Source organism: Eutrema salsugineum, unplaced genomic scaffold, assembly GCF_000478725.1.
Source record: "Eutrema salsugineum unplaced genomic scaffold, Eutsalg1_0 scaffold_5, whole genome shotgun sequence".
In the NCBI taxonomy this organism is placed as follows: domain Eukaryota; kingdom Viridiplantae; phylum Streptophyta; class Magnoliopsida; order Brassicales; family Brassicaceae; genus Eutrema; species Eutrema salsugineum.
Window position 1 is genome coordinate 12,761,720 of NW_006256612.1, and position 13,853 is coordinate 12,775,572.

The 13,853-nt window shown below is 36.1% G+C and overlaps 4 protein-coding genes across 7 annotated transcripts; 3 read left to right on the plus strand and 1 right to left on the minus strand.

Moving 5' to 3' along the window:
* The first annotated feature begins 1,161 nt into the window (after positions 1–1,161).
* LOC18993993 (myb-related protein 306) lies at positions 1,162–2,511 on the plus strand. Its single transcript, XM_006417582.2, has 4 exons — positions 1,162–1,167; positions 1,302–1,464; positions 1,563–1,692; positions 1,808–2,511. The coding sequence occupies exons 2-4, from the start codon at positions 1,332–1,334 to the stop codon at positions 2,382–2,384; spliced, it is 840 nt and encodes a 279-aa protein (XP_006417645.1). The 5' UTR covers positions 1,162–1,167; positions 1,302–1,331; the 3' UTR covers positions 2,385–2,511.
* Positions 2,512–5,113: 2,602 nt separating this feature from the next.
* LOC18993994 (myosin-binding protein 1) lies at positions 5,114–9,704 on the plus strand. 2 transcript variants are annotated; one of them, XM_024152387.1, is made up of 4 exons: positions 5,114–5,521; positions 6,116–8,083; positions 8,240–9,440; positions 9,586–9,698. In XM_024152387.1, exons 2-3 carry the CDS (start codon positions 6,151–6,153, stop codon positions 9,415–9,417), a joined length of 3,111 nt encoding a protein of 1,036 aa, XP_024008155.1. In that variant the 5' UTR covers positions 5,114–5,521; positions 6,116–6,150; the 3' UTR covers positions 9,418–9,440; positions 9,586–9,698. The 2 variants fall into 2 exon arrangements, with proteins under 2 accessions (XP_024008155.1, XP_024008154.1); XM_024152386.1 differs by having other exon boundaries at positions 5,115–5,521; positions 9,580–9,704.
* A 773-nt stretch (positions 9,705–10,477) lies between these two features.
* LOC18993995 lies at positions 10,478–11,328 on the minus strand. Its single transcript, XM_006417584.1, has 2 exons — positions 10,833–11,328; positions 10,478–10,560 (listed from the first exon to the last, which is right to left on the minus strand). The coding sequence occupies exons 1-2, from the start codon at positions 11,326–11,328 to the stop codon at positions 10,478–10,480; spliced, it is 579 nt and encodes a 192-aa protein (XP_006417647.1).
* A 1,086-nt stretch (positions 11,329–12,414) lies between these two features.
* LOC18993996 (probable prefoldin subunit 4) lies at positions 12,415–13,787 on the plus strand. 3 transcript variants are annotated; one of them, XM_006417585.2, is made up of 3 exons: positions 12,415–12,530; positions 12,606–12,725; positions 13,318–13,787. In XM_006417585.2, the coding sequence occupies exons 1-3, from the start codon at positions 12,519–12,521 to the stop codon at positions 13,576–13,578; spliced, it is 393 nt and encodes a 130-aa protein (XP_006417648.1). In that variant the 5' UTR covers positions 12,415–12,518; the 3' UTR covers positions 13,579–13,787. The 3 variants fall into 3 exon arrangements, with proteins under 3 accessions (XP_006417648.1, XP_024008526.1, XP_024008527.1); XM_024152759.1 differs by having other exon boundaries at positions 12,511–12,530; positions 12,614–12,725; XM_024152758.1 differs by having other exon boundaries at positions 12,466–12,725.
* Positions 13,788–13,853: the final 66 nt, after the last annotated feature.

The following is a 13,853-nucleotide window of genomic DNA, read 5'->3' on the forward strand; positions in this document are numbered from 1 at the left end:
CTTAAATTTTCCCTGTTTCGCTTTGGTTTAACGCATATAGTTTGGTTTGGTTTGGAATTGGATTGCATTCGGTTCGGTTTTACATAAAATCTAAGGAATTATTTTAATTAATATAGCAATGGCTTATTTAGGTTATTAATTATAATTAAAATGTTCAACGAATTTTTGTTTGGTTCGGCTATACCAAAGGTCGGTATCGGCTTTTAGCTCAGCAATTTTAAATACTAAAATTAAGAGTTGGATTATAAAAGCACTTCGATTCATTGGTTTAGACATATTCACATTCAATTTGGTTTGGATTGGTTCAGAGAGAAACTCAAATGGTAATATAATGATGGGTCTTTTGCACGTCTTGGTATGATATAATTATAGGAAAATTTGCATTTTTAACCCGCAAAATAATAGAAGCTAGCGCTTTAAATCTAGGTGGAATTATACTCACACTTTAAACTTTCAAACTTAATCATAAAACTTTTGTAAATCGGCAACAAGAGATGCGTGATGCATGTACAGCAAAAGACATGGATCTAGAGAGCCAAGCTTTGTGACATTTTTGCACACGTAAAGTTGTGCGATTAGGGATTCCTACTTTGTTTCAAGTTTTGCTGAATTCCGCGTTTTTAACTTTTCTAAACTTGAGGATGTCCAAGTTGCAGTGAATGGTTCACTTTAATCATGGAGGAAATCAATTCAAGAATTGTGTTTCTTCTCACACTTTATGTCGATCGCTTTCTTACCACCATTACAACTATTATCACAAAAATGTCACATAGCTTGCGAGTTGCGAGTCTTCCCCCATTTACGATTTAATCATCAAAATATTTATTCGTAACACATAATCCACACACGAGTCCTCCATCAATTCCGCAATGATTATAAGTAATTTACCAACGAAAGTTCCATATTAAGCAATATATTTCTATCAACACACTATGTATTTACCTACGATATGTTAAAGAGTTCCTGTTATGGCAATAATCGATGATAAATACATCTGGTGGATCATTTACTTAATAATTCAGTAACGTTTTCTTAGGGGAGATATACATTTTGATCATGGAGCTCAAGCTATCTTCGTTAATAAATTGGCTACGCAAAATATTCAATGGAAAAGGCAGAGTGACTCGTGAGCTTGGTAGATCCAAAAGAGGGTGTCAAGAAAAGCAGGTTTAAAAGTTCTTCCCTCTTCTTTAAGTCACCCAATTAATTTGACATATATACATACACATATTGCATTTAATTCATTTATGTATATATACATATATTTATGCATCTATAATGAGAGCATTATTAAACTCTAGAGATCTAGAGAGAGAGAGAGAGAGAGAGAGATGGGGAGGCCTCCATGCTGTGACAAGATAGGGATCAAGAAAGGACCATGGACTCCTGAAGAAGACATCATTCTTGTTTCTTACATCCAAGAACACGGTCCTGGGAACTGGAGATCTGTTCCCACCAACACTGGTCATTATGTTTAACCTATTTTATTGTTTTAATTTTTGTTATTTTCTAGCTCTTTGTTTGCATATGTGTCCTGATGTTTGCAACTTTGGCTTTTAAAGGGTTATTGAGATGCAGCAAAAGCTGTAGACTGAGATGGACAAATTACCTGAGACCTGGAATTAAACGCGGAAACTTTACTCCTCATGAGGAAGGAATGATCATTCACTTACAAGCCCTATTGGGTAACAAGTAATCTCAAAAAAAGCAACATCTCTTCATCTTTTGAATATTTTGTTTTTTATAATGATATATATGAATCCTAAATCGGCTTATTGTGTACATATGGATGTGGTTGAATCTTAAGATGGGCGTCCATAGCTTCATATCTACCACAAAGAACTGATAATGATATCAAGAACTATTGGAACACCCATTTGAAGAAAAAGCTCAACAAATCCGAGAGTGAAGAGAGAACCATTTCAGAAAACAACTCGTTGCAAACTTCAGCCACAAGAAACACCATTAATCATAGATCTACTTATGCTTCAAGCACTGAAAATATTTCTCGCCTTCTCGAAGGTTGGATGAAAGCATCCCCAAAGAGTAGCACGGCTACCTTCTTGGAACAAAAATTGCAGAATCCGACTAACAGTCTTATGGATCATCATCACAATCAGTTTCCATACGAGCAGCTACAAGGTTCTTGGGGAGAGGGTCATAGCAAAATAATCAACGGTGATGATGATACTCGTCCAAAGATTTCGGAGAATAACGTTAACGGTGGTCATGATGTTATTGAAGATGGTGATGATGATGATGATGATGATCATAACGCTACTCCACCATTAACATTTATTGAGAAATGGCTTTTGGAGGAAACAAGTACTGGTGGTCAAATGGAGGAGATGAGCCACTTGATGGAGCTTTCTAATATGCTTTAATTTAATTGTCACACAGTCTCTTTTTTCTTTTTTCCTTGTGAATCTTATTAATGAGACTATTAATTTTATATACACAAATAAAGAATCCAGAAGACATAATATATCATTATGTTTTCTTTTGGTTTCTCTAAGATATATGTACTCACTGCATAAGTTGTAACTAATCTGAACTTGTTGACTCATTTATCAATCAATAATATTATTTATAATTTTACTTTAGTCTACCTAATGATGGGAGGGAGAGGGACATATTCCGACTATACATTCTCCACAATTTATACCCTTATATTTTCGAATATATACTTTTATATAATTCACAATCACTACAAGAAAACACCTCATTTACAACCACCATATTCGTTGTAAATTCGTTGTAAATGAGTGTTTGCATCGATTTTACGACGAAAATCAAATCGTCGTGAATCGATCGTCGTAAATCAAATTTCGTCGTAAATTCGTTGTAATTAGCGACGATTTATATTCGTCGCTAATTTACGATGATTTTACAACGATTTTTAGTATTTTTTTATTTTTTATTTTTAATTTTTACAACGATTTTACAACGATTTTTATTATTTTTTTATTTTTACAACGATTTTACAACGATTTTTATTATTTTTATTATTTTTATTTATTTATTTTACGACGATTTTACAACGATTTTTTAATTTTTTTTTAATTTTTACAACAAATTTACAACGATTTTATTATTTTTCCGGCATTGGTGGTTCCGGTGGTGATAGCTCATCCGGCGGTGGTGGCTTCTCCAGCGGCGGTGGCTCCTCCTGCGCCGGTGGTCGCCGGTGGTCGCTGGTGGTTGCCGGTGGTCGCCGGTGGTCGCTGGTGGTGGTCGCCGTTGATCGCCGGTGGTCGCTGGTGGTCACCGGTGGTGGTCGCCAGTGGTCGCCGGTGGTAGCCGTTGGTGGTCGCCGGTGGTCGGCGTTGATCGCTGTTGGTGATCCGTGGTGGCCGGTGGTTACTCTGATGATAGTGATACACTGATTGTTTAATAGTTATGAGTAGGTATATATATACTAGAACAAATTTTCCAAAACTACCGATGTGGGACTTTGTATCTTTTATGAAATCGTTGTAAAATCGTTGCAATTTACGACGATTTTACGACGATTTGATTTTTTTTTTAATAAATTTTTTTTTTAAAAAAAATTAAAAAAAAATCGTTTGTAATTTACGACGATTTTACGACGATTTGTTTTTTTTTTAATAAAATTTTTTTTTAAAAATTAAAAAAAAAAACAATTTAAAATTTTTTAAAATTATTAATTTCTAAAAACAAAGTATCGTCGTAAAAACGTCGTAGATGGCGACGGTTTTACAACGATTTTCTTTGCAATGAATTAACGACGATTGTGTGCTAAATCGTCGTTAATTCGTAGTTAATTTGCGACGACAATAATTCGTTGTAAAAAATCGTTGCTAACTCTGTTTTTTCTTGTAGTGAATTGCCATAAAATTTTTACTAGTCTACTAAACATGTTGACCAAAAATATAACAACAACTAGAGTATATATCAAACACATGATTCGGTTATTTCAAATTCATTTCTTGAATCCACAGATCCAATAAATTATGCATAATTACGATTTACAAATATAGAAATTTGAAGCTATGCTTTCAAGCCTCAGTCTTAAATATGACGTACCTCTAAGAGAGCTTTTGCTCGCAAATCACATCAACTCATTACTACATATGTAGATAGTTTAAGCTTGCTCCATACACAAAAATGAGTGATCTCTATATTTTAAGAGATTATAAAATAATAATGAATTGAGAAATGTAGGCCCTCCATACGAAGGATAGAAAGACTATATGAAAGAGAGGAAGCCACGTAATTATCTCTCAAATTAATTCCTTGAGAATTTTTAGCATTAATTTCGTAAATAATTTAGCATTTATATTAAATACACATATTTTCCTACTACCGTCTATCATTTTTTTTATGAAGGAATTAAGATTGCACTTAAGTAAATGATAGACCCACCAATCGACATTAATTATCGTATGGGCACTGGACAGATTCAAGCAAACCAGGTCCTTCCTACACGGTGGACGCAAGCAAACAAAACTGTATGTTGTTTACGGCTCGTAATTTCAGTAGGCCCGCTAAATTAGTTAAATTTAAAAATTTAACAATCAAAGGCATGTAAATAATGAGCAACATGGAAGAGGAGATTATAAAAAATAACGATGCATTTGCATGGCAGCATTAGTTTTAGTATTTTGGCTGTCCCACTAAATTGGCACTAATTAGGATAACAAACTTGAATCCCAAAACTGTCAAAATCTAAAGAAAAAAAGATAAATTTCAATTACAAAACCAAAATTACAAAGCTGAAAGTTTTTCTATTAAATTAATATGATTAAAAAATTAATTTACTAGGAAAATTTAAAATTATAAATATTTGGATAATTATGTAATGTTTTTTATTTTCATAAAGCAAAAACTAAACTGAAGACTATATATATTTAATCAAACACTCTAATAAAACAAAAAAATAGTTGCCTTTTTTAATTGTTTACACACTAGCTTTTTTTTTTTTTGTGGAACAATCTACACGCTAGCTTTCTTTCTCGAAGACCAACTTTCGGCAGCCATTTTTCAAATCTGTAGCCGACTTTTCCCCGTCCCTTCCCATCTCGATCTTCATTTTCATTGTTTGCCTAACATGTAATAATTATTCGGATGACAATTATTTAACAGAAAGAATTTACCCAAACAACGGATGAATCTAATATACCAAATTGCGAGTTTTTAAAGCATTATTTTTTTTAATCTGTTTCCACTATGTTTATCTCTTGTTTCCCTTGGTTTGGTGGATCAAATAGAGATGTCATTCATTCAATGTTTCACAAAGACGGAATAATTTTTCTTTTTTTGGGTTTATTTAATAATTCGTGGTTTATTGTGAAGACTACGTGCAGTCCTTGCTGGGTCTATGTATGGGTTCTCCTTTTTGAGCTTTTAGAATATATATAAAATGGCATCAATGTTTTCTGGGAAGGTCTCTCTCAGAAAAAAAAAGACTACATTTTGGAATTTCACCTTCAACTCTCTCATTGGATCTTCCATCCAAAGATTTACTTCCAATGACTCTGGTGATCCTCTTGATCAAAAGGTCAGATTTTTATATATAACAGATAGCTCTCTCTCTCTCTCTTAAATTTTTGTTCATATCAACTTATGGGTCTTGATGCTACGATTGATCTGTTTAGTATATGTTCTTAAGCTTAGCTTGCTGATCGTTTGTTCTAATTTTGATTTCTGCTTTTCCCTAAAAAAAAAAAAATTGTAAGTTGAGCTGTCAATTGTTCTTTTTAGATCTCTTTTCTTTTTGTGGCAAACACTTGATTTAGAGTAGTTCAAAATTTTGATTAGAAATTTTTGTTTTGTTTGAAAAAATTGATCTTCTACTGGAGAAATATACTTTGACAAGGATAAATTATTCATGTATGCTTGATTTTGTTTTGGTCAACTTTCTCTTCTTGTCTCTGTTTTTCCGCAATATTCAATATCACTCTTATAAATCGGATTTGATTCTGAACGAATCTCCACCGTGATTGTACAATTCAAGTTTGTTTGGTGTATTCAAGAAACTGCTTGAGTCTTGATTCTAAATTCTCTATCAATTACTTTATGTTATCATTTCAATGTTTTTAACACAGATACTTGTAGTCTTGCTAAACGTTAAATTTGTAATTCGGTGATGCAGATTTGAAACCTGCCTTGATTGATTCTTGATCTTATATGTTGTACAAGAAGATGGCTACTAGACAAATGTCTCCAGCAAAATCTCAGACGGGTTCAAGGAGTTTGACAAGAGCTTTGGCATTAGCCTTTAATGAATGGCTACTGATGCTGATGCTCTTTGCGAACTCCATATTCTCCTACGTGATCGCTAAGTTTGCAGATTACTCCGAGCTCCAATCTCCATGTCTCATGTGCTCAAGGCTTGATCATATTCTCGGGAGGACAAAACATTTGAAGAAATCTCATTGGGACATGGTTTGCTCTAAACACAAATCAGAAATCTCCTCATTGGTTTACTGTCACGCTCATGGCAAGCTTGTAGATGTCCGTGGAATGTGCGAAACTTGCCTTTTCTCTTTTGCTACAACAAATAAGTCCAACGCTGAAACTTACAGATTATTGGTTGGTAAATTGGGTGAAGATTCTTCATTTGGATCGAAGAGTGATGGAAGCAAAAATCCAAGATACTGTACATGTTGTCATCAGCTGTGGAAGCCACAAACCGCTTCTACTGATCAGGTGGCTAAACCGGCAACGCTACCCAAGATTCGTTTGGTTAGTGATGTGAGAACCGGAAAACTATCTACACCCAAGAAAAGCGTCAGGTTCAATCAACTGCCTCATGTTGGGTACACTGAGCTCAAGATTCATTCAGATACTGAATCAGAAGCTGTATTTTCAGAAGATGAAGGTGTCGTGGTTAAAGAAGAGGATCATATGTTTCAAAACGTGGATCTTGAGACTCCTCCAGTTATCACCTTGCCTTATGATTTGGCTACCGATAAGCTGCTAAACCTTGATTTCCCTTTGCAGCCTTTGGTGGCCCGAAATGACCGAGAGGAAGTTCATTTGCAAGAGATCGATCTGAGAACTAATTCATTTTTTCCTGATCTTATTCCAGTTGATGGTATGCCTGAAATATCGGAGAATGTGTTGAAGGAGGAAGAGATCATTTCATTAGATAATCTTTTTCTGACATCACGCGCCATGGAACACCCTGCAGCTATTTCAAGAGAAAAAGAAGAGCTGATTCCCCTCCAAGATGTTTCTTTAACACCAGAGTTTAAGGAAGTTCCTGCAGATGCCTTAATGAAGGAGACTGAGCTTATTCCAGTTAATGGTGTGCCTGAAACATCAGAAAAGGTGTTGAAGGAAGAAGAGGTCGTTTCTTTAGATAATCTTTTCTTAACATCACGCGCCATGGAGCATTCCGAAGTTGTTTCAAAGGTGAAGGAAGATCTAATTCACCTCCAAGATATTTCTGTAACACCAGATTTTAAGGAAAAGTCTGAAAATGCCTTGATGGAGGAGACTGAGCTTATTTGCCTCAACGATGTTACTTCAACATCAGATGCTGCTGAAAGTGCTGAAGATCACGTCTTAATGAAGGAGACTGTTTTAAATGAGAAAGAAGATCTGATTCACCTCCAAGATACTTCTTTAACACCAAATATAAAGGGAAATCCTGCATATGCCTTAATGGAGGACACTGAGCTTATTTGCCTCAATGATGTTACTTCAACATCAGATGCTGCTGAAACTACTGAAGATGTCTTAATGGAGGAGACTGTTTTAGAGGAGAAAGAAGATCTGATTCATCTCCAAGATACATCTTTATTACCAGATTTTAAAGATAATCCTCCATATGCATTAATGGAGACTGAGCTTATTCCCCTCAATGATGTTACATCAACATCATCAGATCCTGCTGAAACTCCTGAAGATGTCTTAAAAGGAATTGAACTTATGTCCCCCCATGATATTTTTCGAGACAAGACTCCTGAGTCATTCACTACAAATGAAACCCTTGTTGAGACGTCGACGGAGAGGGGCACAAATCAAGCTGATATTAACTCCCTGGAATCTGAATATGTAGTTGTATCACCTTCAACATCTACAAAATCCATGCCTGAAAATTCAACCGAAAAGTGTAAGTTTTTCTCTCCTGCATTGCTTGTATGATGGCTTTGGACTGTACATTTAAGCACTAATATATGGCCCGCTTGTGTAGGCTTCAAATTATTGTGAAATACTTGGAATGTAATAGTTATGTATCTCTGACGAAGCAAATGCATTTTCATATCAGGTGAATCAGAAAACAAGGGAATGAAAGAGACTTCTCCTACAGTCTCTTCTGTGTCTGAAATGGCTTCTCACACAGAAGCTGCTCTCGAGTCAGAATCGGCTTCTTTCAACTCAATGTCGGTGGCAGCAGAAACAAACCTTGGTTCCGGTGAGTCTTGGATGCAAGGAGGTGAGTTACTGAATCTTGCGGATGCATACAATATCATTGTACACAACGAGGGTAGCAAGGATAGTAATGGGGTAGCACAAATAGAGCAGTGGATGAAGAAAGATACTTCTAGAGTTAGCGAAGACCTTAAAGCACTTCTTACTCAAATATCAGCTTCTCGTGGGATAGAGTTTTTGTCGCCTAGAGATATAAGCCCCAAGATATCTAGTGATCAGGAGACAAAGAACCTGGATCATGATATGCAGTTGCTAATTCAAAGGAGAATGCTGGAAAGGAACGAGAGCAACTTATCGTTGGAAGGAGTTTCAGTGAGCGAAATCGAGGGAGAAAGTGAGAGTGATCGGTTGAAAAGACAGGTTGATCATGACAGGAAATTGCTGACTGGTCTATACAAAGAGTTGGAGGAAGAAAGAAGCGCTTCAGCGGTTGCTACAAATCAAGCAATGGCTATGATTACGAGGTTGCAGGAAGAGAAGGCGTTGTTCCAAATGGAAGCTTTACAGAACCTTAGGATGATGGAAGAGCAAGCAGAATATGATATGGAAGCAATACAGAAACTGAATGATTTACTTGTTGAGAGAGAGAAACTAATTCAAGATTTAGAAGCTGAGATTGATTACTTCCGGGACCAGACACCGCAGAAGAAGAAGCTAGATAATGTGACCGGGATTGATTCGCCTAGTGAGGGAATGAGCAACAAGATACAGAACTGTCTAAGTGGGTTCAACGAAGAGAGATTATACATCGCAAGTTGTTTGGAGAAGATTGAAAACAGAGTTCAAACAGATGTAAATGGCGAGGCTCATGTCGATAATCTACCAACACAAGAATCTGTTTCTGAGCTACATGAGAGAGTAGAAAGGCTGAAGGGAGACATGTATTTCCTAGAACATGTTGTGAATTCTCTCGGGCACGGGAATGAAGGCGTGCAGTTTGTCAAGGAGATAGCTTCTCATTTGCAAACTCTGCGGAGTCTCAGCATGAAAAGAAAAGATCATACAGAGTGTTGATGCCAGCAACAACCTTCACAAAGGTGTGTCCTCTATAATTCTATGATTGTTGTGTTGATTGGGGTTTCCAAGTCTCTCTTGTGACCAAAATTTCTAGTTCGTCATATGTCGTTCTGTTTTTTTTTTTTGTTTTTTTTTTTAATGTTAGATAACTTTGTGTAGTTGCAGAGGAATCTAAAAGAAGTCAAGAATGGTGAAAAAGCTTAAGGAGTCTGTACAGCATCTTCTTCCTGGCCTTTCCCCTTTCGTATACAATTTTCCGGAATGATTCATTTTTTTTTTTTGGGTGGGTGGGGGGGGGGGGGGGTTTGGGGGTCCAAATTTTATTTTGAGGGAAGGGGGAATGGGGGGTTGTTCTAAAATTGATGGTATTTTTGTTAATTAGATTGATACTTTTGTTTAGCATGGCAAAAAGACGTGGAACTTTGTGAACCTTGGTATCCATCTCTCTGTGTTAGGGAAGGTCCTTTCCTAAACTCATATTTCGATGGCGATTTTAGACTTCTAGGGAAAAAATGTTAGAATACCAAGACATTTTATTTTTCTTTTGTGGACGCTTAACCTGTTGTTTTGGCCTGTTGTGGACACTTCAGAAAAAAAGAAACTCATTTTTTGTGTGGACATTTTTGTTGCTGTTTTGGATTAAAAAATAAACAAGACATTGATAATTTTCAGGATTAACAGTCTATTTCTTTTTGACGTAAGAAAAAGTTTGATAGAGTACAAATTTACTAAAGATAATTAAAAGAAGAAAAAAAAAAAAGAAGAAGAAGAGGGAAGATGCAAAAAGGAAGAGAAGCAAAAACCTAATATCTAAAATATTACTCTTCGTCTTTTGGCGATAACATTCGAGAATTACATGCAAGACCTTCATGCATCTTTCTAATTTCTGCTTTTAGTTTTTAAACTTCAATCATTTTTCCTTGTGTCTTAATTAATCACCTCCTTAATTAATCCCTTTAAGCTTCTTAATTTCCACAACTTTTCCTTTGCCTCAACCATATATTGTGTAGTCTCATTCATCTCCCATTCTGCACAAATCCATCTCTCACTTTTCTGATTAATTGTAAGATTGTATCACAGAACATGCCACAGCTTGTGCCCAATGCCTCAGCCTCGTTTTAACTTGCTGGGGATCATCTCCTGATAATTTATATAATACAACATTAAGTTAAAAACGTTAAAACACCATCAAATAATACATAAACCTGACTTAAAGGGTTAGGTTCCTATGTTTCTATTTCTATTTTTATCAACTTTTTTGTTATAGAGGGACATTTAATTACGTTGTATCACATTTTACGTTTTTCACAAATTATCTTAAAATATTTGAACGATGGTAAATGATAAATAACAGAACTGCGTTTTAAAAAGTGTGAAAACATTAAAAAAGAAAAAGAAAAAGAAATAGTTACCAGGAGACATAAATTTCAGGCCATCTGATGAGTCGCTTATGTGACTACCGAAAGAGGAGGATCGGTCTCCAAAGGAAGTTGATCGAGACGATGAAGATCCACCGCTGCCTGGTGTAGAAACCGGCGAGATCTGACGGTTCACAGCGAAGTAAAGGTCCAAAGCAGGCAATGTAGTCGTAAGTTGTTGGCCTTGCTCTTCGTTAAACCCAAACCCTAACTCAATAGAGCCTTTGAGCTCACTCAAGTCCTCGTCCGTCAAGTCATCTCCTCCTTCGTTTATTTGCTTCCTCTCGAGGTGATGCAGCATCTGGCGACGGCGACGTTCCCACGCGATGTCTCTTCGGGTCTCGAGCATCGAGAGTTGCTTCGAGAGACGTTTCTTGGCCTTAATTCTTGGTGGTTCCAATGGCATCTTTTGAAGCTCCTCAGCTTCACTTTCGCAGAGCGACGAAGAAGATGAGGTTGATACACTCAGTGCTTCACCAACCCTCACCATTTTTCGCTGTTGGGTAATATGTAAAAACAGCAGGCAGATTTATGATTGATTATCAGGAGAAATATTTGTGCCTTGTGATACAAGTTAGCTCAAGGGTTTTTAATCTCTCTTAAAGTTTGGTTTGTGGTGCTGGCCGCGCAGAGATATAACGCGGCCGGCACAAAATGTTAATGTAGAATGATGGAGAAGGGGATCGATGGATTCAAAGGATTTGTGAAGATCTCAGGTCTCTTCCCGGAAGCAAAAAAAGGGAGGAGAAGTTTTTTCTGTTTGGTTTATTATATGTATGTACAGAAGAGAGAAGGTTTCTGGTGAACATTTGATGGTAGAATATTATTAAGAGAAGAAACAGAGGAAATTAAAAAGGATTGTTTTCTTACAGTTTCTACCGCACGTTTTGTATTTGCTTAAAAGTACTTTCTTTTGCCATATTTTGATGGTGTTTCCCTCTGTTAAATGCCTGGTGAGTTTCTGGAACTGTTTTTATTTCTTGAGAGAGAATCTAATAACAAACACCTTTTTATGGTTTTCTGTTGGAATAACCAACTCTTTCTTGATTTAGGTTTGTTCAATTCATATATTCAACGTTCCAGTATGTTGTAGGATCTTTTTTTTTTTAATTGTTCGTCTAATCAAACAAGAAAACACACAGGACAAAAACTGATGTATACAATTGGTTGTGTTGGGTTAATTATAATGTATACTTTTTGGTAATATTCGCACTGAAAAAACAAACTTTGGTTTTTGCAATATTATATTTCAGTTTTGTTAATTTTTTAACTGATAATACATAATTTTACCAAATTTTATTAACGCGTACCATAAAATGCAACACTAATAAAAACCGGTTAAAAAGAAGAATATTAAAGTCTCTGATTGGTAACCTGCGGAATAACGGAATTGCGTTTTTAAACATAATTCCGTAGGTTTTTTGCCAATCAACAAAAATCCGCGTAATGAAAAAATACACACAAGAACGCAGATTGCGTTTTTCTTAAAAAAATACAAAAGAAAAATCATTCCGCAGAAAAACGACTTATAAATCATTTAATCTATTCCGCAAAAATTTTTTCGCAATTCCGCCATTTTACAAAGTTACCAGCCTAAACCCTGACCCACAGACGCTCTCTCCAGAGATTGCCCTTCTTCGTCCCCAAGACCCAAAAAAAAAAAAACACTCACGAAACGAAATGCAGCAGCAAGTAAAGAAAACCTCTTTGCTAATTTGTTTAGGATAATCAATTTTGAAATCGTTGATGTGAATGGTTGGTGTGCAGGGAAGCAGTAGTAGTGGATCTGGGATGGAGGTGACATGGGAGGACCAGCAGAACATTAATACTTTCAGTCGTTTCAACAACAGATTCCATGAACTCGAAGACGAAATCAAATTCGCCAAGGTTTCTCCTCCTCTTCCATCTTTTTTATTTTATTTTGTTTCTTCGTTGCGATTCTAGGGTTTTATGATTTGAATCTGTTTTTCTTCCAGCAAAAATTTAGGTTTCAATTCATCATGTTGCATCCTTTAGGTGGTGATAAGATCCAAACCGGTGAACGAACCCTACAAATTGAAAGAAATTTTCCTAATTTCGTTTAGACCGGGTTTGCTCTCAGCTAACTAGTTCACTCATTACTGATCAGTTGTCAGCATAAATACAATTATTGGTCTAGTACAGGATCGTTGATAAGGATTCGTGTCCTGATTTTTATCATCGATTAGGTGTAAACTGTAACAGCTTTGCAATGTTTAGTGATTATAAAGCCTTCTAGTGTCTAAATAAGATCATTGTAATTAGCTATTGTTATTGTGTTAAACAGTTGAGCAACAATCTGTAGTTCGGTACTTGTGTCTTTTTTTATGGAATTTATAATTTGGATTCAGTGTCTGAAGTTGTTTTCTTCTTTCTTCCCTGTATTATTGGAGGGGGGGGGGGGAAATCAAAACCAGGAGCAGCATTTGATGGAAATTATTGGTGATAAATTTGATGGCAGGAAAAGTGTGAAAATCTGGAGGATGCAGGGAACGAGTTGATCCTTGCTGATGAAGAGATGGTGCGGTTTCAAATCGGAGAAGTGTTTACTCATTTGCCCAGGGAAGAGGTGGAAACAAGGATTGAAGAGATGAAAGAGGCGACCTGCAAAAGCCTTGAAAAGCTCGAGCAAGAGAAGGAATCCATTGTCTCACAAATGGCTGAGCTCAAGAAGGTACTTTATGCCAAGTTCAAGGATTCTATCAATCTTGAAGAAGATTAATCAATTAGATCCAACTTAGAGCTTTGCTTTCTTTCTTGCATTTTCTCCCTACCCACACACCTACACTGTGTGTGTGTCTTGTACCCGAGTGTACACCCGAATTTTCAGCATATTGGGTTTGTCTCCTTTTTCTTAAGATTCATGACAGACAATGTCTACTACGTGCTTTCTCTGTTTTCCTTTTTTATTACCACTATGATTTTCAAGTATCGATCACTTCTCATTTTTATTTGGCCCGAATTTCTTTAAAAAGTTAGAAAAGGGTCATCAAGATT

Bases quoted from the DNA above. Each gene is read 5' to 3' on its own strand.
- LOC18993993 (XM_006417582.2), top strand. From the start codon at position 1,332: ATGGGGAGGCCTCCATGCTGTGACAAGATAGGGATCAAGAAAGGACCA. The intron at 1,465-1,562 runs GTCATTATGTTT...TGGCTTTTAAAG, and splicing joins ATCTGTTCCCACCAACACTG to GGTTATTGAGATGCAGCAAA. The intron at 1,693-1,807 runs GTAATCTCAAAA...TTGAATCTTAAG, and splicing joins CAAGCCCTATTGGGTAACAA to ATGGGCGTCCATAGCTTCAT.
- LOC18993994 (XM_024152387.1), top strand. From the start codon at position 6,151: ATGTTGTACAAGAAGATGGCTACTAGACAAATGTCTCCAGCAAAATCT. The intron at 8,084-8,239 runs GTAAGTTTTTCT...TTTTCATATCAG, and splicing joins TGAAAATTCAACCGAAAAGT to GTGAATCAGAAAACAAGGGA.
- LOC18993995 (XM_006417584.1), bottom strand. From the start codon at position 11,328: ATGGTGAGGGTTGGTGAAGCACTGAGTGTATCAACCTCATCTTCTTCG. The intron at 10,561-10,832 runs GTAACTATTTCT...ATAAATTATCAG, and splicing joins CCTGAAATTTATGTCTCCTG to GAGATGATCCCCAGCAAGTT.
- LOC18993996 (XM_024152758.1), top strand. From the start codon at position 12,591: ATGGTTGGTGTGCAGGGAAGCAGTAGTAGTGGATCTGGGATGGAGGTG. The intron at 12,726-13,317 runs GTTTCTCCTCCT...ATTTGATGGCAG, and splicing joins ACGAAATCAAATTCGCCAAG to GAAAAGTGTGAAAATCTGGA.